The sequence below is a fragment of the Podarcis melisellensis genome (genome assembly GCF_964234715.1).
Source record: "Podarcis melisellensis genome assembly, chromosome: 1".
Classification (NCBI taxonomy): Eukaryota; Metazoa; Chordata; class Lepidosauria; order Squamata; family Lacertidae; genus Podarcis; species Podarcis melisellensis.
In genome coordinates this window covers 8883353-8911351 of record NC_138528.1, presented here as the reverse complement: position 1 = coordinate 8911351, position 27999 = coordinate 8883353, and the positions used below count along the sequence as shown (strand labels likewise).

At 45.6% G+C, this 27999-nt stretch overlaps 1 protein-coding gene across 1 annotated transcript in view; it reads right to left on the bottom strand.

Moving 5' to 3' along the window:
- Window positions 1-1081: 1081 nt before the first annotated feature.
- The window catches only part of MNAT1 (MNAT1 component of CDK activating kinase), a 138924-nt gene continuing 112006 nt past the window's right edge, over window positions 1082-27999 (bottom strand). Inside the window, exon 8 of the mRNA XM_081914914.1 lies at window positions 1082-1548. Within this exon, the coding sequence (XP_081771040.1) occupies window positions 1428-1548 (121 nt within the window). The 3' untranslated portion in view covers window positions 1082-1427. The remainder of the gene's footprint in view (window positions 1549-27999) is intronic.

Here is a 27999-nt window from a genome sequence, read left to right as displayed (position 1 = left end):
GCAATGTACAAGATAATAAAACCAATCAAGCAGCTGCTTTGCTGTTTGTGAAGAAGCAAGAACTTTCCAAACAGGCCTTGGAGTGGCTGAGTAGCAATTTATTGTATTCCCTGGGAGAAAAAAACAACTGGTACAATTATGAGGTTATGATGCAAGCTGCAGATTCTGAATAGCTTTTCTGTTCTGTTGAGAGGAAAGGGAGAGAATCTTTTCGATGCTTGTCCTTCTGACACTATGCATCATTCCAATGAATGAAAATTAGCATATTTAGTGGTATGGGGTTGTGGCTAAGAGACTGGGTTGCAAATCCAGAAGCTGCAACTGCCATGAATTCAGGCATTAGGCTTAGATACGAAGCACTAGCAACTCTCCAAATTACTGTCTAAATCAGTGGTTCTCAAAAGGTGTGGTGCGGCACACTGGTATGACAGGGGAGGAAGGCAGGTATGCAGGAAGATTCAAGGACAAACATTTAAACATTCAGCATAGTATAGTATAATACAGTATCAAAATATTTTTATTATTTGAAGAATATGGATAGATAAATTTTCAAAATGAGAGCAAGGGTATCAAGTGATACTGATGACAATCTTAGTTGTGTTTTCCAACGTACTTGTATGCTGCTAAGGCCACAACAGTGGCACTGACATGAGCGTGATGGTGGCAAAGGAGCTGTCCTGTCCTGTCTGTTCCTCTGTGGCTTGCCTGCCTCCACTACTGTTCTGTCATATAGGCAATATATCATAAATCAGCCATGCAAACTGCAGCATGATGGCACCCTTGCAATTTTATTCTACAGCAAGAAAGATGAGACATTCTTAATAGAGCTGCTGCATTCTGCGGCACAATCATTCTAACTTACATAATTCAGAATGCAAAGTAGAATGAATTAGAAATCAGTCCCATATCCGGTTCTTGTATCGTACTTCAAGGAAGGAAACCCCCATTTGCTTGCATTAGGAGAAGCCAGTTTTATGAGATGAAAGAACTTTGCTCTTACTGCAGAGCTACAATATATAAAAGTAGCATTTCAGTGCTTGTGCAAATAAAAGCCTGAAGTACACTGGCAGAATCTGCAGAATTTAATCACAACAATCTGACTTTATTTTAAAAATCTTTTACAAGTCTGGTTTTGAAACCTCAAAACATACAAAACAAAATCATTATCTCTTCCAATAGCCTCTAGAAGCAAAGCGACTAGAGCCTTTCCCACCCTTACTCTCATTCCACCAGAGAAGAAGAAACATGACCACCATTTTAAAAAGAAAGTTTCTGTACAGCATGTTTTAATATTTAAGTGCAGCTGGCTTCACACACAAAAAAGGAAGGAAAGACAGACGGCAGCCCGGCCAGGGTGCAGACGGCAGCAATTTTCACCTGAGGTTTTTTGCTTTGCTCGCTCCGCTCCAGTGTCTGTTACTCCCAACCTAGCCAGGATGCCAAAATAGCCCACTGAAGGCATCTTGAAGGGCTCGATGACAGGCAAGGGAGGAAGTGTAGCCACCAGCGAGATCTTGGGGGGAGGCGGCTCGGACGTGGTTTAGATACCTAGAACAAAGAAAGGCATTGTCTGAGCTGAGAAACAAGCATTTCATGCTCCGGGATGGGAATTGAAAGAAAAGCCAATTTCTCTGGTTCCCACCGCTGGATACACTGCCACAGACACTGGACACTTCTCAAAACCTCGGAAACGGCAGAGACCAAATCTGATTTAACTCTCCTTGTTGGATTAATTATTCCCATAATTAGAGAGGTTGAACGGATTCGGTGCCTCACCTGGTTCAACCACCTCCTGCCTGGAGTCAGGATGCCCAGTACCCAAAACTTCAACAGATGCCTGCCCAACATTTTCTCACATATCCAGGAAAGAAGATGGAAAGTTTAAGCTGCTCCCAAATCGCTCCCATCAGTACAATATTCATATGAATGTGATTGAAATGGTTTCAAAGCTGCTATGCAGGAAAGAGCCCAACAACATAAAATCTATTCATCTGTTCTGTAGCTCAGCTTTGGGAAATCTTTAAAGCACTCATTATGGTTGTAAAGAGGTACTAATGACACACAGAGCTTACAGAATCCTAGATTTGCAGAATTGGAAGGGCCCCTGAGGTTAATCTAGTCCACCTATTGGTGAGTAAATGGCAAGAGCTAGACATCCACCCCACCCGGGATCTCACATCGCCTCTGTCCAACATGTACAACTGGTGGGTCCAATCTGCTCATTTCTCCTCTTTAACCTATAGCATGGCTCTCATATTAACACTGCACGGTTACTATTGCTCAGTAACGCTGTCACCCCATAAATACAGCCTGAGCCTTGATGAGCACAGCTGGTTTTGTTACTATCTTTTCAAAGGGATGATGTTTTGAATCGAGCAACACCTGAAGGGTCACCTCTGACTCACTCCCATACCAGCTGAGACAGAGGCAACGGGATCTTGGCCACCTTCCCGCTCTGCTTTGGCGCAGCAGTGCCCTTACGATGCACCATGGATGCCCGTACCCAAGGGTTCCTCTGTGGGAATCAGCAGAGGTGAACCTGGCCAAGGCCTGGGATGCTGTTTTATGCTAGGAAGGAAATAATTAGAGGAGCCCTTTTGGGGTGGGGAGCCTGTAGCCCTCCAGGCGTAGCTGGACTACAACTCCCATCATCCCTGACCACTGGCCACATTGACTGAGGCTGAAGGGAGTCAAAGTCCAACCACTTCTAGAGGACCACAATTTAAGGAGGATATTGGTAACTCGGAACAGGTGAAGAAGAAGGCAACCAAGATGATCAAGGGTCTGGAAACCAAGCCCTAGGAGGAAAGTTGAAGAAGATGGGGGTGTTTAATCTGGAAAAGAGGAGACTGAGAGGAGATAGGACAGCCATCTTCAAATATCTTAAGGGCTGTCCCATGGAGGACGCAGCAAGCTTGTTTTCTCCTGCTCTGGAGGGTAGGACTCGAACCCATGACTTCAATTCACAAGAAAGGAGATTCCAACTAACCATCAGGAAAAACTTTCCAACGGTGAGAGCAGTTCGATGATGGAAGAGACTCCCTCGGGAGGTGATGGACTCTCCATAATTGGAGGTTTTAAAGCAGAGGTTGGATGGCTACCTGTCAAGGATGTTTTAGTTGAGATTCCTGTCTTATCTGTTGGACTAGATAACCCTCAGGGTCCCTTCCAGCTCTATAATTCTATGTTTCCATGCCCCACCCAATGTCTGAGTTTGGGAGAAAGTGGCTGGAAGTTTATGAACAGAGGTGAGGGAGTTAATTGGAGGCCAGACGGGAAGCCCACAGAAGACCTGACTCCCTCCCTCTCCCTGCTCCCTGGCTGTCAGTTGCTTATCTCTATCGTAAGGCGTTATCCTGTCAGAAGTGGGCAGCTGATTGTCTCAGCCCTTCACAGACACCAGAATCCCAAATGAAAACCGGCTTTCGCAGCTCCACCTCAAACCAGCAAGATTACGACTCGCTGTTTTGGTTTCGCCCCATCTTGGTCCAACTTGCTCCTGGGAAGGTAGAGTGATTCCATCTCTCCACTTGGCAGCTCAAGCGTAAACTTGCAACCCACCCACAGATTCTCTCGTACGCTTCCCCGAGAAACCTGAAACAGCTGCAGCGCTGGCTGGGGAGAGAACATGGGACCACCAGTAAAACAGGCCAAGCAGTTGCATCTTCTAATTTACAGCTAGTTTCCGTGAAGGGTGCTTAAACGAAGCCTGCTTTTACAGGGCAGATGTCATAAGCAGGAAGATCCCACCAATGCTGTAAAAGCGTCAAAGAAAAAAAGGTCTGTCCACTGACTTTAGACATAAGCTTACATACACATTCAATATTCAAACCTATTATTTAACCTCTTCACTGAGAAAATTGAGTAGTTGGTATAACAAAGTCTTGATTTTGACCGTTCACACAAATGTGCCGCTGGATAAGTGTTTAATGGTTCTTGTATTTGTTTCAAAACCAATAAATTTTTGTTTCTTTGTTTTTTTTAAGGTAGGGGGGCTTTAAAGGATGAATTGATTAATTACAGTTTTCCAAAAGTCTGTGTCTTGCACCTAATAAACAGAACAGGCAGACGCGAGCACTATTTCTAACCTGGTTATTTTTGTGAAGATGCTACGTAGACAGAACGGGGAGGGCGAAAGCCCAAGGTCAGTTCTGCTGCAGTGTCTCGGCGGAAGAGGCAGAAGGGGGTCGTGCCCCTAGACTTGCCGAGGCACCCAGAGACCTCTGCGCTTCCTTCCAAGGGAAAGGAAATTCGTCACTCCCCTGGAGTACTCAATCTGCTCACAAACAGGGGATCACAAGGCACAGTTTCCTAATCCCAAATGGAAGAAAGCAACCTGTGATTACTCGCTGATAGGCGTGCCAAGCAATTCCATCAGAAAGGGAGACTGGAGCGGAAATGGCCACAAAGCACACGTTCATCAGAGATCAGAAATGGTAGTCACACAAGCGAATCCCAGCAGTATTCACTATTGCATTTATTAGTCCACAAGTGTCGTGCAAATGATTAATAATAATAATAATTTATTATTTATACCCTGCCCATCTGGCTGACTTTCCCCAGCCACTCTGGGCGGCTCCCAATTGAGTGTTAAAAACAACACAGCGTTAAATATTAAAAACTTCCCTAAACAGGGCTGCCTTCAGGTGTCTTTTAAAGATAGGATAGCTGCTTATTTCCTTCACATCTGAAGGGAGGGTGTTCCACAGGGTGGGCGCCACTACCGAGAAGGCCCTCTGTCTGGTTCCCTGTAATCTCACTTCTTGCAATGAGGGAACCGCCAGAAGGCCCTCGGAGCTGGACCTCAGTGTCCAGGCTGAACAATGGGGGTAGAGACGCTCCTTCAGGTATACAGGACCGAGGCCGTTTAGGGCTTTAAAGGTCAGCACCAACACTTTGAATTGTGCTCGGAAACGTACTGGGAGCCAATGCAGATCTCTCAGGACCGCAGTTATGTGGTCCCGGCAGCCACTCCCAGTCACCAGTCTAGCTGTCGCATTCTGGATTAATTGCAGTTTCCGGGTCACCTTCAAAGGTAGCCCCACGTAGAGCGCATTGCAGTAGTACAGGCAGGAGATAACTAGAGCATGCACCACTCTGGCGAGACAGTCTGCAGGCAGGTAGGGTCTCAGCCTGCGTACCAGGTGGAGCTGGTAAACAGCTGCCCTGGATACAGATTTGGCCTGTGCCTCCATGGGCAGCTGTGAGTCCAAAATGACTCCCAGGCTGCGCACCTGGTCCTTCAGGGGCACAGTTACCCCATTCAGGACCAGAGAGTCCTCCACACCCGCCCATCTCCTGTCCCCCCAAAACAGTACTTCTGTCTTGTCAGGACTGAACCTCAATCTGTTAGCCACCATCCATCCTCCAACCGCCTCCAGGCACTCACATAGGACCTTCACCACTGGTTCTGATACAGCTGGGTGTCATCTGCATACTGATGAACACCCAGCCCATACTCCCTGATGTTCTCTCCCAGCGGCTTCATATAGATATTAAAAAGCATGGGGGAGAGGATGGAACCCTGAGGCACCCCACAAGTGAGAGCCCAGGGGTCTGAACACTCACCCCCCAACACCACTTGCATTTACCACATTAAGTTATTTTCTTCATCCATTTCAACATTTCCCTTCCATCAAAATGCATCAAGGCAGCAGGAGGGCCAATCACTCCAACAGGATAAAACCTTTCTCAGTTTTGCAGGGCCCTCAAAATCTGATCGCCAGCACTGCCTCCAAACACAAAAAGGTGTTGTTTGGCAAGCAGCCATCAAGAAACAGATTCTCTGTTAATTTATCAAATCCTTTCCGATAGCCGTCTGAGTAAGAGGGCAGCCCCAGATCTGGAGGCGGCAAACTCCCCCAGTTAATAGCATATGATGAGGGTCAAATGTTTGCTGGAAATGTAAGGAAAAAGAAGACACCTTTTATCATATGTGGTGGAAATGTAAGGTAGTAAAAGAATTTTGGGGAATGATATATAATGAGTTGAAAAAAATGTTTAAAATAACCTTTACTTTAAAAAACCCGAAGCCTTCCTTTTAGGAATTCTAGGTGCCGTAATCCCAAGGGAGCAGAAAATACTATTTATGTATGCGGCCACGGCTGCACGGATGCTATTGGCTCAGAGATGGAAAGACGATCAAGTCCCTACCAGAGAAGAATGGCAGATGAAGTTGATGGATTATGCCGAAATGGCTAAAATGACTGGAAGAATCAGAAATCAGGAAGGCCAAAATGTTAATAAGGAATGGGGAAAATGTATAACTTATCTTAAAAATCATTGTGAGCAGTTAAAATCATTAGGATTGGAATAACACTTGTAGTTTAATGGTGAATTGTGAATATAATGGAGAGATTTGGAGTATTATAAAAGATGCAGGAGGAAATGATTAAAAATAGGACCCACAAAGGGGAAGAAGGAAGTCCAGGAGATTCTCTGGAATCTTGTTTCTATGTTGTTCATTGGATAAAGTAAAGGTAAAGGGACCCCTGACCATTAGGTCCAGTCGCGGACAATTCTGGGGTTGTGGCGCTCATCTCGCTTTATTGGCTGAGGGAGCCGGCGTACAGCTTCCGGGTCATGTGGCCAGCATGACTAAGCTGCTTCTGGCGAACCAGAACAGCGCATGGAAACACCATCTACCTTCCCACTGGAGTGGTACCTATTTATCTACTTGCACTCTGACGTGCTTTCGAACTGCTAGGTTGGCAGGAGCAGGGACCGAGCAACGGGAGCTCACCCTGTCGCGGGGATTCGAACTGCTGTTCTTCTGATCAGCAAGTCCTAGGCTCTGTGGTTTAACCCACAGCGCCACCCGCGTCCCTGTTCATTGGATATGTGATTGTAGAATTCTAATCTAGAAACCAAATAAATAAATTTATATAAAAATAACAACACTTGATGACTAGGGCAAAAGCAGCCATTCCTCCACCCAACTGCCCCACCAGCCTTTGGGCATCTCTCAGGGGTGCTTCAAAAATCTGCTTCCTCACATGCAAGACTCTGTACATGGGAGGCAAAAACATATCTCCACCCCTTAAATATTAAATTTGCATTCCTGATAGCCCAGGAAACATTTTATCCTTTCCTTTGGTTGCTCCGGGAAGAAAAGAAAAAATCCAAAGGCGTCCTGCTTCAAATGGCAAAGAAATTGATTTTGGCACATTTCTTAAAACACCCCAAAAAGAAAATCTACTTTGCTGGCAGGCATCTTGAATTGCTCAAGATGTGCGAATTGTGAATATTTGTTTTGAGCAGCCAAGTAGGAGGTTTAATCCAATATTTATACGTTGGAATAAGTGAAGTGCTGCCTAGGAACAAATGCCAGCCGTCTGCTGCAAACTGGGGACCAGTCTTGGGGGGGGCCTCTTCAGCCATGGTTTTACCAGTCCAGGACTGGTGGGGAAGGCACCCTTAGTCTCAGTAGGTCCCATTCATCTGTGACTAGGTAGGTGACAGCCGGAAGGACTGGGGAACAGGGCTGGGCGATATGGTTTGAAGTCCATATTGTTATATCGGTTTCATAATTGTTGACCTGGCAATATATCGTGAATCATGATGTGTTTCCGTGTGCTGTGCAAAAATAACAATGGGGAAAACCGTGAAGCCAGGAAATGACTCTGCATAGCTCCATCCTTATTTCAGACATCGTGATATATCAGTATATTGCGATGTTTAGCTGGTGACACTGTTAGAATTCCTGCTTCATGATTGCAGTCATGGGATTTTTGTCTATCACATGACGGTGTATGTTTTGACTCCACAGAGTGGGATGTGATGGAGACTGTGTTCCGTGAAGTGGGACTATTGTCCTTTGTTTTTTTCTCTTTGCTGTCTGATGCTAGAGAGAGAGGGCACCATGTCGCAGTACTCCGTGTGTATTAATATGTAAAGAAAGTAGATTAGCCAAAATGCTGAGTTGCTTTGGTCTATCACGCATGATGCGCAAACTCTGCGGATCCCTAAGTGTGCCGGTGTCGGTTGGAATTGGTTGCTGTGATGTTCGGGCAGAAGAAAGCTTTTGAAGCTCCCAAACGATCGACCAGGAGGGAGGGAACATGCCAGTCAGGCATGTGTCTCTGCCAGGGTCCTACTCAAGTGTAGGCTGAACTACTGACAGATATATTGTGATGTTGAAAACCAGATATCGCCCAGCCCTAGTGGGGAATAGCTGGTGTTAGTGCAAGACTGACAGAAGCTCTTGAAAGCCTGTGTTTGGGGAAACTGATCAGCAGTGCCACGTGACAGTTTTTTGTCTCTCTCAGAGCAGGGCCCAGACCTAGCCCTGAAAAGGCAAAGCGATTCTTCCTGGAAACATGGGAGACGGAAGCATCATTTGCCCTATCCTGATCTCGCTTGGGCAGCCTGAAAGTGTGCGTTACACACAGACTGTTGACAGTGCACCATACATCTGCAAGTATTTGGCATGCAGATGTTTCCCTCCTCAAAATCTGCTGTCCAGATGTCTTAACAGGCGGCATGGGGAAGATAAGATTCATTCATTTGCCGGTTGTTTGACAGGAGGGGAGAAAGTTGCACACCCACTGGAAAACGTTGCCGGCTCCCTGATTTAACCTCAGCATCACAAACTGGGGGGCAGGACAGTACGACAGCTTTTTTAAGTGGGAGAAAAATGCAGAAATACGTTCTTCCTACCTCCTGCCCTCTCCCTTGGGGTAGACTCATAGAACTGGAAGGGATCCCAAGGGTCCTCTAGTCCAACCCCCTGCAATGCAGGAATCTAAACTCAAGCATCCACGGCCAATGGCCAGCCAACCTCTGCTAAAAGACTAATAATAATAATAATAATAATAATAATAATAATAATAATAAATTATTATTTGTACCCTGCCCATCTGGCTGGGTTTCTCCAGCCACTCTGGGCGGCTTCCAAAAAAGATTAAAAATACATTAAAATGTCATGTATTAAAAACTTCCCTGAACAGGGCTGCCTGCAGATGTCTTCTAAATGTCAGGTAGTTGTTTATCTCTTTGACATCTGGTGGGAGGGCGTTCCACAGGGTGGGTGCCACTACCGAGAAGGCCCTCTGCCTGGTTCCCTGTAACTTGGCTTCTCGCAGTGAGGGAACCGCCAGAAGGCCCTCGGAGCTGGATCTCAGTGTCCGGGCAGAACAATGGGGGTGGAGACGCTCCTTCGGGTATACTGGACCGAGGCCATTTAGGGCTTTAAAGGTCAGCACCAACACTTTGAATTGTGCTCAGAAATGTACTGGGAGCCAATGAAGGTCTTTCAGGACTGGTGTTATATGGTCTTGGCGGCCGCTGTGGAATATTGATCGGCCCCAAAAGAGGAACATTTTTGTCCGGCGCCTAAGAATATACAGTGGTACTCGGGTTACATACGCTTCAGGTTACAGACTCCGCTTACCCAGAAATTGTGCTTCAGGTTAAGAACTTTGCTTCAGGATGAGAACAGAAATCGTGCTCTGGCAGCGTGGCGGCAGCGGGAGGCCCCATTAGCTAAAGTAGTGCTTCAGGTTAAGAACAGTTTCAGGTTAAGGACGAACTTCCGGAATGAATTAAGTACTTAACCCGAGGTACCACTGTACAATGAAGGCACCAGACGGACTTCAAGAGGGAGAGCATTCCACAAATGGGGAGGAACTGTAGAAAAGGCCTGTTCTTGTGTTGCCACCCTCCAGACCTCTTGTGCAGAGGGGGCACACAAAGATTATCTATCCATCCTAGCCCAGATACTGCAATGATTTCATAAATGTGTCCAGGCAAAACCAGAGGAGGATTACAGAAACTGCCATTCCCCTCCTAAACACGTTTACTGGGATAAAAGTCAAAAGAGATCAAACGTACCTCCAAGCAACTTGTTCTGGGGGTTGCACCCCAGAGTGATTTGCATAAAACTACTGATTTGCATAATTAAACTTGAAAGCAGCATTTGAGTTTCCTTTAGTCACCAGCTTCCTCACTCCACAATCCCTGTGCTCCTGTTTCGACATGCAGGGAGTGCTAACTTTACATTTCCTCCCAGATTTTCTTTTTTTAAAGCGACTGAAGTTTTCAACAGGTGCAAATGCGCCCTGCTGAGAAAGGCCCATGGGTTATGCTGGGTAACAAATGCCTTTTTAATTTCTTTCTTTCTATATATGTGTGTGTTCAAACAGTCTTAGATTACAGCGGTGATCTCATCCCTACAACATTCCGCATGCCGTCGCTTGGCTGCGCAACGAGGTCGGCTCCAACCAGCTTTTTCAGCGCGACAAAGGAAGGCAGAAATGTGCCTCTCCAAATTCACAAGGGAATCTGCGTCCCTGGATGCCGAGCCTCCGAGCACAAGCCCCTGCCTGTTCATCAGAAACGGCAAAGGGAGCTCGCTGGGGGCCTCCTCTCGGCCCGAGCTCCTTCCGCCCACCCTCCTCCAAGCTGGGGCCTGGCTTAGCTGGAGGCATTCTGTAGCGGACCGAGACACCTGGCCCTGCATTTGTCATTCTCCTGAGGTCATCGGCCAGCTGTCTGTCCTCTCAACACCCGGCTCCGCCAAAACAGCCAGCGCATTTTCTGCTGCACTCGGGTTTCCAGGTCCGAAAGCCTCCAGATAGAGCAAATCAATCATCTCCCCGCAGAAAACAACTGCAAGTAAGCATTTTCACATCCTTGAGCAGCTCCTCTGCCTGGCAAGGACACTGCAGTCGAGTCCCCGGGCCGGCATCCGGCAAACGCGCTCCCGCTGCATGGTGGGGATAGATTGCATGCTCGGGGACCGCAGAGCATTCAGGCCATGGCTAAATCAGGCTTTGCATGCATCTCGCTCTGCAGGGAGGGGAATGCCAGGGAGCGCGAGGGACACTTCTTCGTTCCCATTGGCTCCCCTTGGATTTCAGCTCCCTCTCAGCCACGTACACAACTGGGCAGAATCCAAAAGCTTGGGTTTCTCATTAGACCGGTGTTGCCATTCCCTCCGTCTCTGTTGAGTAGGGCACTCAGGAAAGCAGGCGGCCACAGGAGCAGGCCACAAGCCATTCAGCTTTTGACATGCTTCTGAAGGAGTCTCAAAGACTTCAGCGGAAATGGAACGGCGAAAAGGAGATTGCGGGTCATGTTCAGCAAAGCCAACTGTTTGAACGCAGATCCTGCTGGCTTGATTCCTTTCCTGATGAATGGCGAAAAGTGCAAATATGACACCTTTAATTGGCTTTTGCATCCAAAGTTTGTGGCAGATCCACCAAGGTGGTGTTGGACATAGGGCGGAAAAAACCCTGCTCAAATCTCCCTTGGCCCAATCACTGCCTTTCAGCCGAACTTAGGTTGGGGGTGGGCGTTATTCTATTTGATCCTCACATGTCAACCTGAGTTCCATGGACAGATGCCACAATACAGTATGGATAAGCAGTGGTAACAAACAGGATGATCTCAGAAATAGTCTGGGACTGTGAGAACTGGCAACTGCAATCCGCAGTGCAACACGGTTGTTTCCCCACATGCCACGATGCTAGAATTTTAGCACAAATTCCCTTTAGATCTATAGATCACCCTCGCTGAAATTAAGTTCCTGCAAATTCCCCCAACCTCTTAAAGTGTTATATAAATCCCCCTGCTGCGCAGCACGGACTCCACCTTGAATGACTCTGGTCACAATAACTCACGCACTCACCATGTATTGAATGAGCACCAATGTAAATTTGACCCCCCCCCCCATTATTATTTTTTAGGAAAGGTTAACAACAACCTGTGTAGGTTGGCGTTGCCAGCATGACAAAGTGCCATTTTGCTTTAGCTGCTGTGAGAGGACAGCCAAGGATAGGTAGCCTGAGCTCAGAACCCCAGGCAAACTCACCCAGATCACTTGCCCCATCAGGCTGGATAGCTCAGTTGGTTAGAGCGTGGTGCTGAGAACGCCAAGGCTGCAGGTTCGATCCCTGAATGGGACAGCTGCATATTCCTGCCTTGCAAGGGGTTGGACTAGATGATCCTCAGGATCCCTTCCAACTCGACAATTCTATTATTCTATTAGACAGCCCTGATTCCAAGCGCCGCATGCTTAGAGCCAGTGAGCAGAAAACAGTCCAGGCGAACTCACTGCCCCCCTTTTGGTCAATGTATTATGAGCGCCATTATTCTTTGGCTTCTGTTGCACCAAACACTGCGCCTGTTTTTCCTATTTGTTACAAAGTCTGTACATAACTCACTGCATTTTATTGTCCCGCTCCATCTCACCATGATAGACTTTCCAGAGAAACGCAGTTAAAAACACAAATAAGTAAGGGGGGGGAGGGAAGCAGACAGAGAAGTTCAGCTTCCTTTTAGAGTGAAGACAACAATGAACGAGGATGCTAGAGAAAGGAGGGCTTAAAAAACAACAACATGGAATCCAAATCCATGTTTGTAGGTGATACGGTTCTGTGAGGCTAATACGATTTCCTGAAGCCGCAGGAGCCAAGCCATCAGGACCGAAGTGTGCAGATCTCTATTTGTGACTTTGCACCTGGGAAAGGAAAAGAGCTAAGAAACTTGTTGTGCAGAGACAGCGTTTTTCATCCGCTGGAATTCTTCACGGTTGCAGAGAGAAACCGTGAGACACCCATTACAAATTGCAGCCTCAACAACAAAGACGTATTAGGGTAAAATCAACAAGACGTTATAGATATAAAAACTAAACAGATTTTTTTTTTTTAAGGACAACATCATCTTCTGAGAAAAGGGCTGCATTTTCCAGCTGGTGCAAAGGGTACTGTTGAGATAGAGCCAGCACATTCAGTGACCAAATGGAACATTTGTCCCTGGAACCAGGTACTAAAGAGGGACTCGGCCAATTGCTTCAGTGCTTGCCCAGGCCGAAGGGCCCCGCATGGCTGACCTAGTGTTCTTTGCTAAATGGGAAGAATGTACTCAGGGCTGGCCCAAGACATTTTGGCACCTGAGGTAAGCCACAATATGGCACCCACCTCCCCGCTACAGAAGGGGTGAGCGAAGATCAACATCAGGAACAAGGGGGGAATGAAGATCTGCACTAATAACTGCTGCCCCTGTGGATCCTGCCGCCTGAGGCAGTCACCTTGCCTCATGGGTGAGCCGGCTCTGAATGTACTGAGAGATGGAAGCATCAATTGACATGTCAATGTCGTGCAATTTTATTTTGGGGTGGGGGCGTACTACCTGTGCTAGTCCCCCAATCTGCTATCCAGACTGGCAGGACTCATCACCAAAATTACATGGAAAGCACCCAGAAAAACGTCAGCCAGGGAACAGGTTTAGGGCAAGCTTACACAATATGTCTGGACTAAATCACTTCAGTCTGAAGGTGAATGCATCAAGCGCTTGTATGTCCCTTAACCTCAAAACAGGCTTCTATGTATGAAAGCTCTGAGTTATGTTTATACAGGGAATTTCTGTTTATATGGGGGAATGTCTGAACATTCAGCGACCCATCTGCAACTTCAGTTGATACTGCCTGGCAACTGATTATCAATTGAGACTGATTATCAAAGGAGAACAGTGTTTAGATGATGGGTAAGCAAACTAAGACCTGGGGGCCGGATCCGGCCCAATCGCCTTCTCAATCCGGCCCGCAGACGGTCCGGGAATCAGGGTGTTTTTACATGAGTAGAACGTGTCCTTTTATTTAAAATGCATCTCTGGGTTAATTGTGGGGCATAGGAATTCGTTCATTTTTTCCCCAAAATATAGTCCGGCCCCCACAAGGTCTGAGGGACAGTGGACAGGCCCCCTGTTGAAAAAGTTTGCTGACCCCTGCTTTAGATGTTGCTTCGGCAAAAGGCAACCTTACACTGAGCCCTATATAGAGGCAGTAGGTCTGTCCAAACTACAACCTCCACCTTTGCTAAAAGGGGGCTCTCCAGTTAAAGAGGCCCAGCTTGCTTCCTTACTCTGAGGAAGTGGGGGGAGAGTCTGGTTGTCCTGGGGCTTCTGCAATAGAGCATTCTTAAGTCAGAAGATGGCAGTGTGATATCATCAAGTTGTACTAGCACCACAGGCTCATCTTGCAGAGGTGCAATTCCTCTTCTGAGGGAAGAAAGGGAATCTTAGCATCACAGAATTGTGGAGTTGGAAGGGATCCCAAAGCGATCCCATCTAGCTCAACCCTGTGATGCAGAAATCTCAACTAAAGCAGCCATGACAGATGGCCATCCAGCCTCTGCTTAAAAACCCCCAAGGAAGGAGAACCCACAACCTCCCAAGGGAGGCAGTTCCACTGTCGAACAGCTTTTACTGTCTGCAAGTTCTTCCTGATGTTTAGTTGGAAACTCCCTTCTTTTAACTTGAAGCCATGGGTTTGAGTCCTACCCTCCAGAGCAGGAGAAAACAAGCTTGCTCCATCTTCCATGTGACAGCCCTTTAGATATCTGAAGATGGCTATCACATCTCCTCTTTTCTAGATTAAACAACCCCATCTTCTCCAACTTTCCTCCTAAGGCTTGGTTTCCAGAGGTTGTCCTCCTCTGCACATGTTCCAGCTTGTCCAAGGCTATGGCACTTGAGTTACCTGTCTCTCTCTCTCTCACGTGGCCTCCAACAAATAAGGGGTGTTTGAATGTCTGGTGGAAGCAGCATTGCTTACGTACACAAGCTTTTGCAGCCTCGGTCCGATTATCAAATTCCAGCTCCTACTTAAAAACACATACACATCCGAGTGCAGCCTGGGTAGCTCAGTTGTTTAGAGCAAGGTGCTGATGATGTGAATATTGCCAGTTCAATCCCTGAAGTTTTTAATGTGTGACATTTTGATGTATTTTTAATCTTTGTTGGAAGCCGCCCAGAGTGGCTGGGGAAACCCAGCCAGATGGGCGGGGTACAAATAATAAATTATTATTCTTATTACTATTATATTCCTGCTTTGCAGGGTGTCGGATTAGATCATCCTCAGGATCACTTCTGTGATTTAATCCAGTTTTCCTTATACAGTTGATTACAATTTTCTTAAATAGCCTGTAGTTTTAATTATCGTTCTGCACTGCTTTTAACGGGGGGTTGTGTGTGTGTGTGTTCTCATAGTGCATCGCCCTGATATTTTGTGAAAGAGCGGTATAGAAATACTTGTGTAAAGAAAGAAAGGTTGGAATCACTGGATTTTCTTGAGCACGTGAACATCTCGAAGAAAGCACGGATCTCTAAGGAGAAGGGAAGAGCAAGTTTACGGCCATGTAGAGGCTGCCTGAATGCCTGGCACCGAGCAGGCACCATGAAAACTGCTTGCTGTAAGTAAGCTTTCCGAAGGCACAGAAAGTGCCTCATCAAACACTAGGTGGCAGGAGGATCTGTCTCATCGGGGCCACCTGCAAACAGACATGCGCTTGCCGAATAACTTATCCTCGGGCAGATTTTCAATGCATGGGAGGGTGAGGGAGGCAGAGGCCGGTCAGGAAAAGCTATTTTTGTGCTACTGGTTCCTTCTGTCAGCAATGCGGGGTGTGTTTATGTGTGTTGCTATTCGGTGCACAAAGCACTAGAACTGCCGGGACAAAGAGCAATATTGCATTCATAACCAGCTTTGCATTTTGAGCCTCACCCTAGGAAAACATGGGTGCACGGCTAAGGATCCACACCTGTCCGTGCGGATGGTATTAGCCCAGAGTTGGAAAGATGATAAAGTCCCTACCAGAGAAGAACGGCAAGCCAAGTTGATAGACTACGCCGAGATGGTAAAGCTGACTGGAAAACTCAGAAACCAAGAGGATACAAACTTTATGAAAGAATGGGGGAAATTTACAAATTATTAGGAGACCACTGTAAGCAGATGAAAACAAGAGCAGGATTCTGACACGCTTGTAGTGTAAAATACATTGTGGATAACATGGTTTGATATAATAACTGGAGCACAAACTAATGTGCAGTTGTCGATGTCTTAAAACAAGACTCCACGAATGGGATGGGGGTGAAGACGCAAGAATCGAAGAATCTCCACATATTACACGTTACTTTATCGATATGTGTTTATTTGTATTTTTTAATCGTAAAATTATTAAATTTCTTTTTTTAAAAAAGGAATGGGTTAGCCCCTTAAGCAAACAAATCCTGTCTCAAAAGTGTTTTATAGTTTGGTGGAAATCAGGCTTCTTTGGTGTTAAAGAACTGCTACCCACCTGCATCCCTTAGGACAAGGTGCAGTAAAAATCCAAACAGGTGCAGCTCAGTCGCACAGCATCTGATCTCATATAGGGCTGGGGGGTGTCCCCTGCCTGAAGCCCCCAGAAAGTTACTGCCAGTGTGGGGAAAATAATGGGACGAAGTCTGGCTCATGATAAGGCAGCTTCCTAAGTTCCTGTTTAAAACGGTGCTTCATTCAGAGCTATGGGGACTAGACTCTCGCTTTATATGGGGAAGGGCCATCTAGCCCAGTGGTTAGAGCATCAGCTCTGCAGTCAGCGGGTCCTGCGTTTAATCCCTGGCATCTCCAGGCAAGGATGAAGCCCTGTTGCCAGTCAGCGTAGACCAGGGTTTCCCAAACTTGGGTCTCCAGCTGTTTTGGGACTACAGTTCCCATCATCCCTGACCGCTAGTCCTAGGGATGATGGGAGTTGTAGTCCCAAAACAGCTGGAAACCCTGGAGCAGACAGTGCCAGGTGAAGGTGCTTCAATAGTCTGACTTGGAATAAGGCAGCTTCCTATGTTCCGATTTAATAAAAATTCTAATTGTTGTCACGCTTCCCCCCCTCCCACCTTCGAAGTGAGGGTCACGGTGGGGGGTGGTATTGATGCTTTGGTCAGACCCCACCCCCTTTGTTGAACCGCCTCTGTCGCTATAACAAGAAAAGCAAATGATATGCCAGACCTGGGAGGAGAGCCAAGTTCTGATGAAGAACATTGAATATTTACGGCATAATTATATGTTATAACACTGATTGCCAGAAAGGGTAAGGCGGCCGGGGGGGTGGGGGGAGTATCAACATTTGAGGATCTTGAATAAAACTATGTCCTGCTAAGCTGAAACAGATTTTGAAAACCAAAAACTGGGAGAGGGCGGAGACAAGAAAACAACATGTGATCCTAAGACTTAGGCATGATCTTCAAGGGGCTAAATTTTAATAAGTGCACTTACTGGTGTGTATGTTGTGGTGGCAGTGGGGAACCTCTCAGAAGTTCATCCATAAAAATGAAAAATAATTTGCACCGGCTGCCCAGAAAGCCAGCAATTAACGGCGCAACGAACTGCCCCGTCATGTTTAAATTACTTTCTGCTTTTCACTCTTCAACGCTAACAAGAATCAATATGCTTCAATCAGGGGGGGATTTCATAAAGTTTAGTATAGAAACGCAAAGGAACTCTATGCTCCTAAAATGATTTGGAGGCAGAAGACAGGCTTTTAAAGAACGAAAAGATGGCAATATGGGAAACTCTGCAAGAAGAAAATCAGCCTCATAGTTATGAAAATGGTTCTGTTTCCACAGTTTCCTAAGTGTTTATTTTTACTCCAAGGATAGCATTCAGCATTTTCTCCCAACCGCAAAAACATGTAATCATAACCCCATGTTTTCATATATATTGTATTCTTTTCAAAAGAAGGCTCTTTAAGCAGAATGGGAAAGGAGGAAAGAAAGTTGGATAAAACAACAGAGAAGGATCCAAATAAAAATTAAGATGACCCAAGACAAGAAACCCAACAGTGGCTGAAAGCAAAATGGAGGCCAAAAAGAGAGAGGAGAAGGCGGAAAATGTTTAGAGTTCCCTTTACAGAAAGTAAGGCTATCCGAATGAAATGTCCTTAAGAAGAAGGTAACCCTGGATTTCAGGAGTCCATTATAAATCGGCAAACATACACACAAGGCGCTGCAAAGCCTATTTTAACTGTCCCAGCTCTGAAAGGGGAAAAGTCTCTTTCTGGAAAAAGGATGCAACTCAATGGCAGAGTGTGCAAAGGGCCCCAGGAAAGAGGAGCTGCAAGGTAGTTCAGGACAATAAATTAATACTGTGCATCACCTTGCCAACAAAGGTCCGTATAGTTAAAGCCATGGTTTTCCCAGTAGTGATGTATAGAAGTGAGAGCTGGACCATAAAGAAGGCTGATCGCCGAAGAATTGATGCTTTTGAATTATGGTGCTGGAGGAGACTCTTGAGAGCCCCATGGACTGCAAGAAGATCAAACTTATCCATTCTGAAGGAAATCAGCCCTGAGTGCTCACTGGAAGGACAGATCGTGAAGCTGAGGCTCCAATACTTTGGCCACCTCATGAGAAGAGAAGACTCCCTGGAAAAGACCCTGATGTTGGGAAAGATGGAGGGCACAAGGAGAAGGGGACGGCAGAGGATGAGATGGTTGGACAGTGTTCTCGAAGCTACCAGCATGAGTTTGACCAAACTGCGGGAGGCAGTGGAAGACAGGAGTGCCTGGCGTGCTCTGGTCCATGGGATCACGAAGAGTCGGACACGACTAAACAACTAAACAACAACAACAACAACAGAATCGTCCTGGTCCCGGGGTCCAATGATCCCAGCTAGTGGGTCCTGTGTCACTCACTGCCTGTTATGCAGTCTGCTGCCCTTCCTCAGTCTAGGCAATTCATCACTGAGAGAATCTGCACCTCCTTGGCTGGCTGGACTCAACTCCTACATTGACTTCCTGTTTCCTCCATGCTCTTGAACCCCAGTAACTGAGGTCTCCTTTCTGGGCTATGCTTTCTACCCTGGCTCACCTCGTCTCCTTCCTAAGACAAACAAACCCAGTTTTACCAGCATAAGCACCCAAGACCTCCAAATCTCATTTGTGCAAAGAAACTCGACTGTTGTCTTCGCAAGCCATCCTTGACCAGGAAGGTGCCCGCTGCAGTCTAATAATTCTTCTTTCCATTTGGGACCAGCCAGTATTGTGCACTGATGATCTTGCTGCCTGGTTTCTATAGATTGTGTGTTATCTACGTCACTTGGCTTTTCGGGGGGGGGGGGAGACAACCGAATGTCCACTCTCATCTCCGTAGGGAAGAAAAGTAGGATATAAATTATTTTGAACAAATAAATAGACACGTGCATTAGTCAAGAATACCATACCGTTCAGTGAGAGGACATACAATGATATCCTTACTGAGTCACGTGCCAGATCTGATCATATTTTACGACAACTATAATTCACGTCCATCGCTTTCCCACCCCCCACCCCCAGCAAAAAAAGGGTTTCTGTTCATACCGAATCAATGGGCAACGTTCCCAATTAAAGGCAACAGAGAAGGCGAGCAATCGCACACATACTACAGTTTGCAGTGAAAACAAAACATAACCTAAAAGGAAGATTTTATTAGGAAGAGGTTGATGGAGCCTAGCGACTATGCCATGGACATTTGGGAAAGGCTTCTGGTAGGATATAGCAAACTGGGCTAATATGGAGCCGAGATTGAATATGTGAGATGAAGGCAGCTTAAAGAACAGTGCATTGCCTAAAGTTGTGTATGATTTATTCCTGTTTTTAAGAACAAAGTCGCTTCAGAGTCTTATGAATCATATAGCATCGTAGAGTTGGAAGGGACCATGGGAGTCATCTAGTCCAACCCCCTGCCACGCAGGAATCTTTTGCCCAACGTGTGGGTCAAACCCACAACCCCGAAATTAAAAACCTTATGCCCTACTGACTGAGCTATCCCATGTCCACATTACGCTACAGAAACGGTATACAGTGGTGCCCCGAAAGACGAACGCCTCGCAAGACGAAAAACCCGCTAGACGAAAGGGTTTTCCGTTTTGGAGGCGCTTCGCAAAACGAATTCCCCTATGAGGTTGCTTCGCCAGACGAAAGAAATCTTGCATCCCCCCGCGGGTTTTTTCCGCTTTTTTCGCCCTTTTCTTAAGCCGCTAAGCCGCTTATCAGCTGTTCCGCTGATAAGCCGCTTAACAGCTGATCGCTGGAAGCCGCTTGACAGCTGTAGCGCTAATCCGCTAAGCTGTCAATGGGCTTGCTTCGCAAGACGAAAAAAACGCTATACGAAGAGCCTCACGGAACGGATTAATTTCGTCTTGCGAGGCACCACTGTACATAAAACAATAAATGCCCTCCAGCTTGGCCCCACAAGTTCTACCACCATCTGTGATTTAAACAAAACTGGCCCCACAACCATAGGGTCAGGGGGGGAAAGCTATACTTAAAGAGAGAAAGGGATGTGAGTGTTCGCAAGGCTCCTTTGAAGATGGAAAGGGAAGGGGAGAGAGCTAGCTTGCTAAATTTAAAGGTATGGAAATTGAAATAGATTTAAAGAGTATGTGTGCTGTACAGCCTCACTTTCATTTGTACTTCTTGCCTTAAGATGCTGTTTTTTGCTTTCTTAGGAAAGCTGGCAGCCAGGATCCTGTTCTAAAAACAGGTCGCAAAACATTTCACGGAGATACCGTTTCCACCAAGGCTCGGCCAAAATAGTGCGTGGCAGGACTCTGCTGTTTCAGCTGCCGGAGACCTCGGAAAGGGCAAATATATGCTGAATGCAAGCAGAATGAAATGATGATTCTGGCTCTGCAGCCCATTGCTGGCCTCTGGTATCATCAGGAATATAAGGAGCCACCTTAAGTAGCCCTTTTGGGCCGAGAATGTGGAGGAGCAATGGAATAAATAATCAAAAACTAAGCGGAGGACAGAAATTACTCCATGCTCGGGACGTGGGGTGGCGGGGTATCATACGTTAAAGAAGGAAGAGAAAATACTAGAGGTCACTTTAAAACCAAGCATATACTAAAACATTCAAACCAAGCCAAACATTGGATCCATTTAATAGTTTTATAGTTCAAATTAATTCTCCTGTGTGGCTCAGGCAGAAACAAAAGTATGAGATTTTACTTTCCGTCCAGGCCCCCCTTTTGGGTTGACGGCAAGATCTGAATCTTAAGTACAGAAGCAGACATGCTGTTAAACCAGCTACCAAGTTGTGCATCAGGGTAGCAGACCAAGGGCTCGGCACGGTTTTGCAACGCTGCTTTCTTGTTGTGAAATACGGGCCCAGTGATGGGGAGAAGCCAGGGCTGTGGGTGGCAAACTGCCAACCTCCGGCCTGGAACCTTATCTGCTCTCCGACCCAAGACCTCCAAGCTCAGTCACTGGAGCTGGACTCAAAACCTCGAACTGAACTCCTAGCAAGAACTTCAGCTAGAAGCCAGGGCATAAAGTGCCACCTGTACTGCTTGTAGTTAATCGGGCAGACATACTTTCTCTTTAAATGTTATAATTGTGTGTCATTAAAAGCATAATTGTTGCTTTCAAAAGGAAGACGAAGGTGATTTCTCATGCGCTGTCTCCTGCAATTGTTGCATAAGCTTAAGAAAAGCGGTTTTCTTCAGCCCGTTGCCTGACTAATTGGGGATACCCTTTTAAGTCAGTCAATCAAAAGGTTTTTAGTCAATTCATCAGACTGATTAATCAGCTATATATTGCAGTCTAGTTACCTGCCCCTCAAAAACCTTCCTTTAGACTTCATTCAAGGGGGCGCGAACTCAGCATGGGTCAACTAACTATCCCCCGCTTGGCCTATAAAGTCAATCATGTTCTATTGAACTTCCAAGTAAGAGGAAATGGAGTGAAATTGAGTGTGAATTACCAGCATCATCAAAGCGAACAATAAAACCCTCTGCTGACTTCACGGGAGACAAGATTTTGGTGAGGGGCTAAAAAAATAAACCCAAATGTTACTTAGAAATGGTGCATAGCAGTTTATTTGGAGGGGAGGCGACTGGGAGGGAGACCCAGAGAAGGGCCTTCAATGGTCCTTTGGCCACGACAGGTCCATGATGAAATCTGCTTAGTGAAGCCACACAATGAAGCCTCCACATTCAAAGCCAGTGGGCCGTCTGAAATATCGACGTGGGAGAGCAACAACGGGAGAGGGCTTTTGCAACCACAGTTTTTGTGGGATTCCCAGAAGCATCTGACCAGCCACCAATGGATCGAGAATGCTGGGCTAGATTGGCTTAGGAAGCCCCTTCTTGGTGCTAAATTTTACGTGCACAAATCCTACTAAAACAGGAACAGGAGCTAAGCCAAGAGCTGCCGTTCTCTTTAGCAGGGCTTGTGCAGGAGAATTTCTCCCTCGGCGCCTTTAGTATGGGCGCCATTTAGGCGGGCCAAGAGGAAGAGGGGGGAGTAAGGTTCATGTTGTTGTTGTTTAGTCATTTAGTCGTGTCCAACTCTTCGTGACCCCCTGGAACAGAGCACGCCAGGCACTCCTGTCTTCCACTGCCTCCCGCAGTTTGGTCAAACTCATGCTGGTAGCTTCGAGAACACTGTCCAACCATCTCGTCCTCTGTCGTCCCCTTCTCCTTGTGCCCTCCATCTTTCCCAACATCAGAGTCTTTTCCAGGGAGTCTTCTCTTCTCATGAGGTAGCCAAAGTATTGGAGCCTCAGCTTCACGATCTGTCCTTCCAGTGAGCACTCAGGGCTGATTTCCTTCAGAATGGATAAGTTTGATCTTCTTGCAGTCCATGGGACTCTCAAGAGTCTCCTCCAGCACCATAATTCCAAAGCATCAATTCTTCGGCAATCAGCCTTCATGTATCATTGCCTTGATGTGGCGAAGGGGCTTGAATAACTCAGAGAAGCTATGAACTATGCCGAGGAGGGCACCCAAGATGGACAGGTCATAGTGGAGAGTTTTGACCAAACATGATCCACCTGGAGCAGGAACCAGCAAGCCACTCCAGTATCCCTGCCAAGAAAACTCCATGGACAAAGACAACAGGCAAGGTTCATGGGGCAGTTCAAAAGCCTTCCCCTCTTAGGATCTACTGAAGAATGAAACTGCCCCCAAACAATATTCAACATAGTGCTAAAAAGATCACTCCGCCAGTGCAAGAATTCCCCTCTACTCCCGCTGTGCGCTGTTCTGGGGATTCTCCCAACCAACGCCACCCCGAGCCAACTTGGAGGGCATGGGGACAAAGAAGAGGGGCAAAGGCGCATTGCACTAGCCGAAGTCCTTGCATAGACTTCCGCTAGTGGGACCCATTAGTTGAATGCAACAAAACTTGTGGTCCCTTCGTTACATAACATTATAACGGGATAGGGAAGAATCCTGAGGAATATGCATGCGTGCTGAACATGCAAACTGAAATATGCAACGTATTTCATATACTGAAATGTATTCCATATACTGAAAAATGCATATATTTCATATATTGAAAAACACGAAACATGAAGAGCTGAAATATAAGGAGTGGGCAAGACACCTCTCTGCTCCCCCTGAACCTAGAGTGCCTAATTTCTAAAGGTTTGCAAAATACAGATCAGAGACATTTTGCATTCAACGCAGGAGCTGGACGACAGACTTAGCTTTTCCAAAATGAAGGAGTTTCTGAGCCTTACTCTTAACATTGCTCGCAAAACCATCCACAGACATTTATACTAGGAGTGATGGATACTGGGGAATATGTTAACCGAAGAATGAATTAATGGAAACATATTAAAAAATCCAGAAAATACAATTTCTATAATGAAAAGTCAACCAAAGTAAGCAAAGCAAACGCAAACCCAAAAACTGACAATAAATCAGAATCAGCTATTATCATCAACCTAACGCTCTCGCTCTCTTTAGAGGTATTTTCAAACAAATCTTTTTACTATGTGAGGTTTTTTTGTTTTGCTTTGTTTTGTTAAATGCAATTACTTTAGGTAGTGGAAAAAGTCTCTGGAAGGTACACTTTCATAGACATCAATATTGCTGGGGATTTATTTTTATTTAAGACTAAGAACCCGTTTTTTAAAAAGCAAAAACAAATTAAAGCATTCAGCTTTATTTTTTTAGTGGTTTTTTTTTTCTTTTTTAAGAAAAAGATTGTGTACACACACCTGCTACAGGTCTATCAATCTAGAGCAGGAAAACATTTCACCTCTGCATCATAAGTAAGAGCAAAAGTGCTTATTAAAACATTAATCACAGTCCATTATATTCTGTCTCTCTGCCAAACGTTTCCCATTACATCACTGAAAAATATCTATTAACTAAAACTTGATTCTGACAAGTTGCAGAAGTATAGAGTTCCTACAGCTCAGTAATGTACAACCCAGGGATTTTTTGGGTGTGTGTGTAAGGTGAAGTGGAGAAAAAGTTACACAATTGATTTTGCAGTGGCATGCAAAAGAATAGGGAAGGGAGCAAGGTAGGAAGGAGACTGGCGACATTTATGACTGCAAAGGGGGGGCTGATTTAACTTGTGATTTTACTGTGAAATAATTCAAAAATTATTTCAGACCTCACCACGCTTTATTAAACACATTCACCGAGATTGTACGATATACCCAAGGCTGCCTAAACAAGTTTCAAATATTTCAGATGCATGCTGCTGAACGCAAAACTGCATTGTCTTGCAAAAAGGTAGGCCTTGTTTGGAACAGTGTCTCACAGGAAATTATAGCAAATGAAAACCACACCACCCTGCCGTCTCCTCTCCAACGAGGTAGGATTTATGTTTTTACATTTAAAGCCAGTTGCGCAAAGGAACAAAAATACAGCCGTGTTACCTTCTAGCCTTGACAATGGCTAATCTGTAAATTCTGCATATGTTCAAGTCATTATTTTATTATTAGAAACATTACAAGACTTTGAGACGTTCCGAGTCCAAAACTCAAAAAACACATTTCTTGACATTGCAGGCAAGGCCAGGAAATGTATTTACTTACTAATTGCCTGGAATTTGTTTGAAGGTATTAAAGTCAAATAAAAAAAAACACACAAACACAAATACACCTCTGATTTACCAAGACATAGTGGAGCAACCACTTCAGTTATTAGTAGAGTGAATTTTTCATTCCTCTCTCATAATGCTAGAAGTTGGAGGTGTCCAATGATGCTAAATGTTGGAAGATTCAAGACAGACAAGGTTAAACTAGGAAACTCACTCTCATAAGAAGCAATGGTGGCCACCAATTTGTTGCTGTTTAGTCGTTTAATTGTGTCCGACTCTTCGTGACCCCATGGGCCAGAGCACACCAGGCACTACTGTCTTCCACTGCCCCCCGCAGTTTGGTCAAACTCATGCTGGTATCTTCGAGAACACTATCCAACCATCTCGTCCTCTGTCGTCCCCTTCTCCTTGTGCCCTCCATCTTTCCCAACATCAGGGTCTTTTCCAGGGAGTCTTCTCTTCTCATGAGGTGGCCAAAGTATTGGAGCCTCACCTTCAGGATCTGTCCTTCCAGTGAGCACTCAGGGCTGATTTTCTTCAGAATGGATAGGTTTGATCTTCTTGCAGTCCATGGGACTCTCAAGAGTCTCCTCCAGCACCATAATTCAAAAGCATCAATTCTTCAGCGATCAGCCTTCTTGATGGTCCAGCTCTCACTTCGATACATCACTACTGGGAAAACCATAGCTTTAACTATACGGACCTTTGTTGGCACGGTGATGTCTCTGCTTTTTTTTTTTGCTTTAAAAGAGGAATGGGCAAATTCATGGAGGGTAAGGCGATCAATGGCCTCTAGCCATTGGAAACTATGTTCTTCATCTGATTGTGACTTGTTGGGATTTAGAAGTGGAGAGAGAGATGTTGCACTCAGGTCCTGGTTCAGGGCTTCCTACAGACATCTGGCTGGCCAGTGTAAGAACAGGGTGGTGTTGGGACTAGTGTTGGCAAGCACCTAAGGAAACGGGGGCAATTGGCAGGCCCCCAGCTGGCTCCAGCCCACCGGCTGGTGTGCCGGGTGAACTCCGGTCCTTGGTGCAGCATAAATCTGCGGCCCCAGACTTTAGAAGACTGAGCACGCTATGCAGCAGAGCAAGCGCTGCACAAACAGAAGTGGCACGAGAGGCTGTGTGAGCGTATTTACAAGCAGGTTTATTCAGCGTAGATCAGGACAAAAGGAGACATGTCTGATCTCCTTCGTGTTCAAAGCAAAACAGCATAAGCAAAAGCTATACACAAAACGGAAGTACCCAGCAAGCTGTGCTGGAATGTAAACAGACACGTGACATGGAACAATTCCACATGCCTGTTCCTTAAGGTGGAACGGAATTCTCAACTAGATGAGCCATTGACCTAATCCAGCAGGTTTATTCTCTTTAAAAAAAAAAATTATAAAATTTTCAAATTTAACAATTAAAAAAACAACAACATTCCATTTGAATTATACTTCCAATTCTAATCTTTCCACTTTCAGACTTCCTTCAGTCTATCTGGAAATTTTCATGTTTTCACAGTTATTCACATTTCTTGCATCTATATTGTTTTGTTTTTTGTTTTTTAACCAAATTAATCTTAACAATTATTATAAAACAATATTTCTTTCCATTATTATCACAGAGCTTCTTGAAAACCTACAAACGTTAATTGACCTTCACAAATATTCTTAATATACTCTGTAAATTTATTCCAGTCCTCGGTAAATCTCTGGTCTCGCCGGTTCCGAATTCTCCCCGTTAGCTTGTCTAATTCTGCGTATTCCATCAACTTCATTCTCCATTCTTCTTTCGTCGGGATTTCTTCCTCTTTCCACCAGCAGGTTTATTCTCCTTGATTTTGTATTTAGGAACCAGCCGCATTGCCCTTTGCACAAACACGGTACAATTTAGATCTTCAGGCGCGCTAAATGAAAGACTGCTTTATGCTCGGTGCCTAAGTGTATTTATTGGTCAACCAGCTCTCCGTGTGACAGAGCAACAGAGACATCTTTCTCCGCAACATAAAGAAACATAACATGCTGCGTTTGTAAGAAAGCTCTTCCCAAAGAGAAAAGACATGCCACTAAGGAAGGAAAGCTTTAAACAGGGAGGCTACTGTCCGAATGATACGGACACCTGAAACTTTTTGAAGACTGGAAAACTCTTTTATTGCCAAAGGACTCTCAAACTGGGCATCTCAAAGTGGAGGAGAAGGAAGGGTGCAGGAGGTGGACCAACATTTTTGCCATCTTAGTGGGGAGTCCAACGGGTGCCGTAGCGCTCACGGAAAAGCTTTTGGTCCCGCTGACACCTTTGTTAATGGAAGAGGAAGGGGTTCACTCTTCCCACTATGGCCCCCCCAAACCACCTCTACCCTGTCCCAAAGGGTGGTTTTAAGAGGTGGCGGGAGATGCAGGGAAGAGAGGGAAATTGGCAAAAATTGCCTCCTTTCCCCTCCAGTTAGCAGAGCATCCAATGGGTCAAAAGCTCACCTGTGAATACAAGGGCATATTGACTTGGTTTTCCCACCCCAATTTATAGGGGTGGCAGCTGAACTTCTGCCCCAAAGTCCTGCCCTGATAGCACCACCATTCCATGACTAATCTTTTCACAAAATTTTGAAGGAGCCATCAAGATGCCTTGGAAGATGTTTTGAAAGCCACTAGCTTTTCAGCGCCATCCTACCTAACGTACCATAAACCCATTGCTTTCTTGCCCTGAATTTCCAACACTTTCGGCCACTGAAAAGTGACTGTCCGTAACTTCAGGAAAACACTAAGACCGAAGATTCAGTAGGCCTTGCTACCCTCCTACAGCATACACAAAAACCCAGAGACTATTCCAGAATAAAATGGTATAATTACATTTCCTACAGTGACCTTGTAATCTCTGGAGTATTTACTCTAGACTAAACAATCCCCTTCAGCTGCCCTGTGTCTGATTGTCAATGAAAGAAGCTTGTTTGACAACTGCTCAGAGCAGAAACGTTTTTTTTCCATGATTGCTTTTTTCCCTTTTCTTTTTTAAGTGAAGGGTCGGGGAAAGCACATATTACTGGAGAAGCATTCAGAGCACACCGGCTCATGTGAGATCAATGAGTTAATTCTGAAGCCGAACGCCAACAAAAACAATTACTGGGGACATTCTCCTGTCAGGTCCAGGCTTTTGAGGTTAATTTAGTGGTAACATGCACAGCTGAAGCCAACTTGGAATATAAGTAACTGCACGGTCTGGTCTAGGCTTCCTTTTTCGCCCCCCTTCCTTTATACATTTTCCATATTCTTGGGTTTTATCATCCTCCCGGGGCCGTTAACAGCTACAGAACCCACACTAGGCCCACAGGTGGGTGGACAGGAAGGAGAAAAATTCTGTTTCATAAGCGGCCCGCTCCTAACATATTCCGTTAACGACCTTGACAGAAGTGCTCCTTGAAGAGAAAAGGAGAGAAA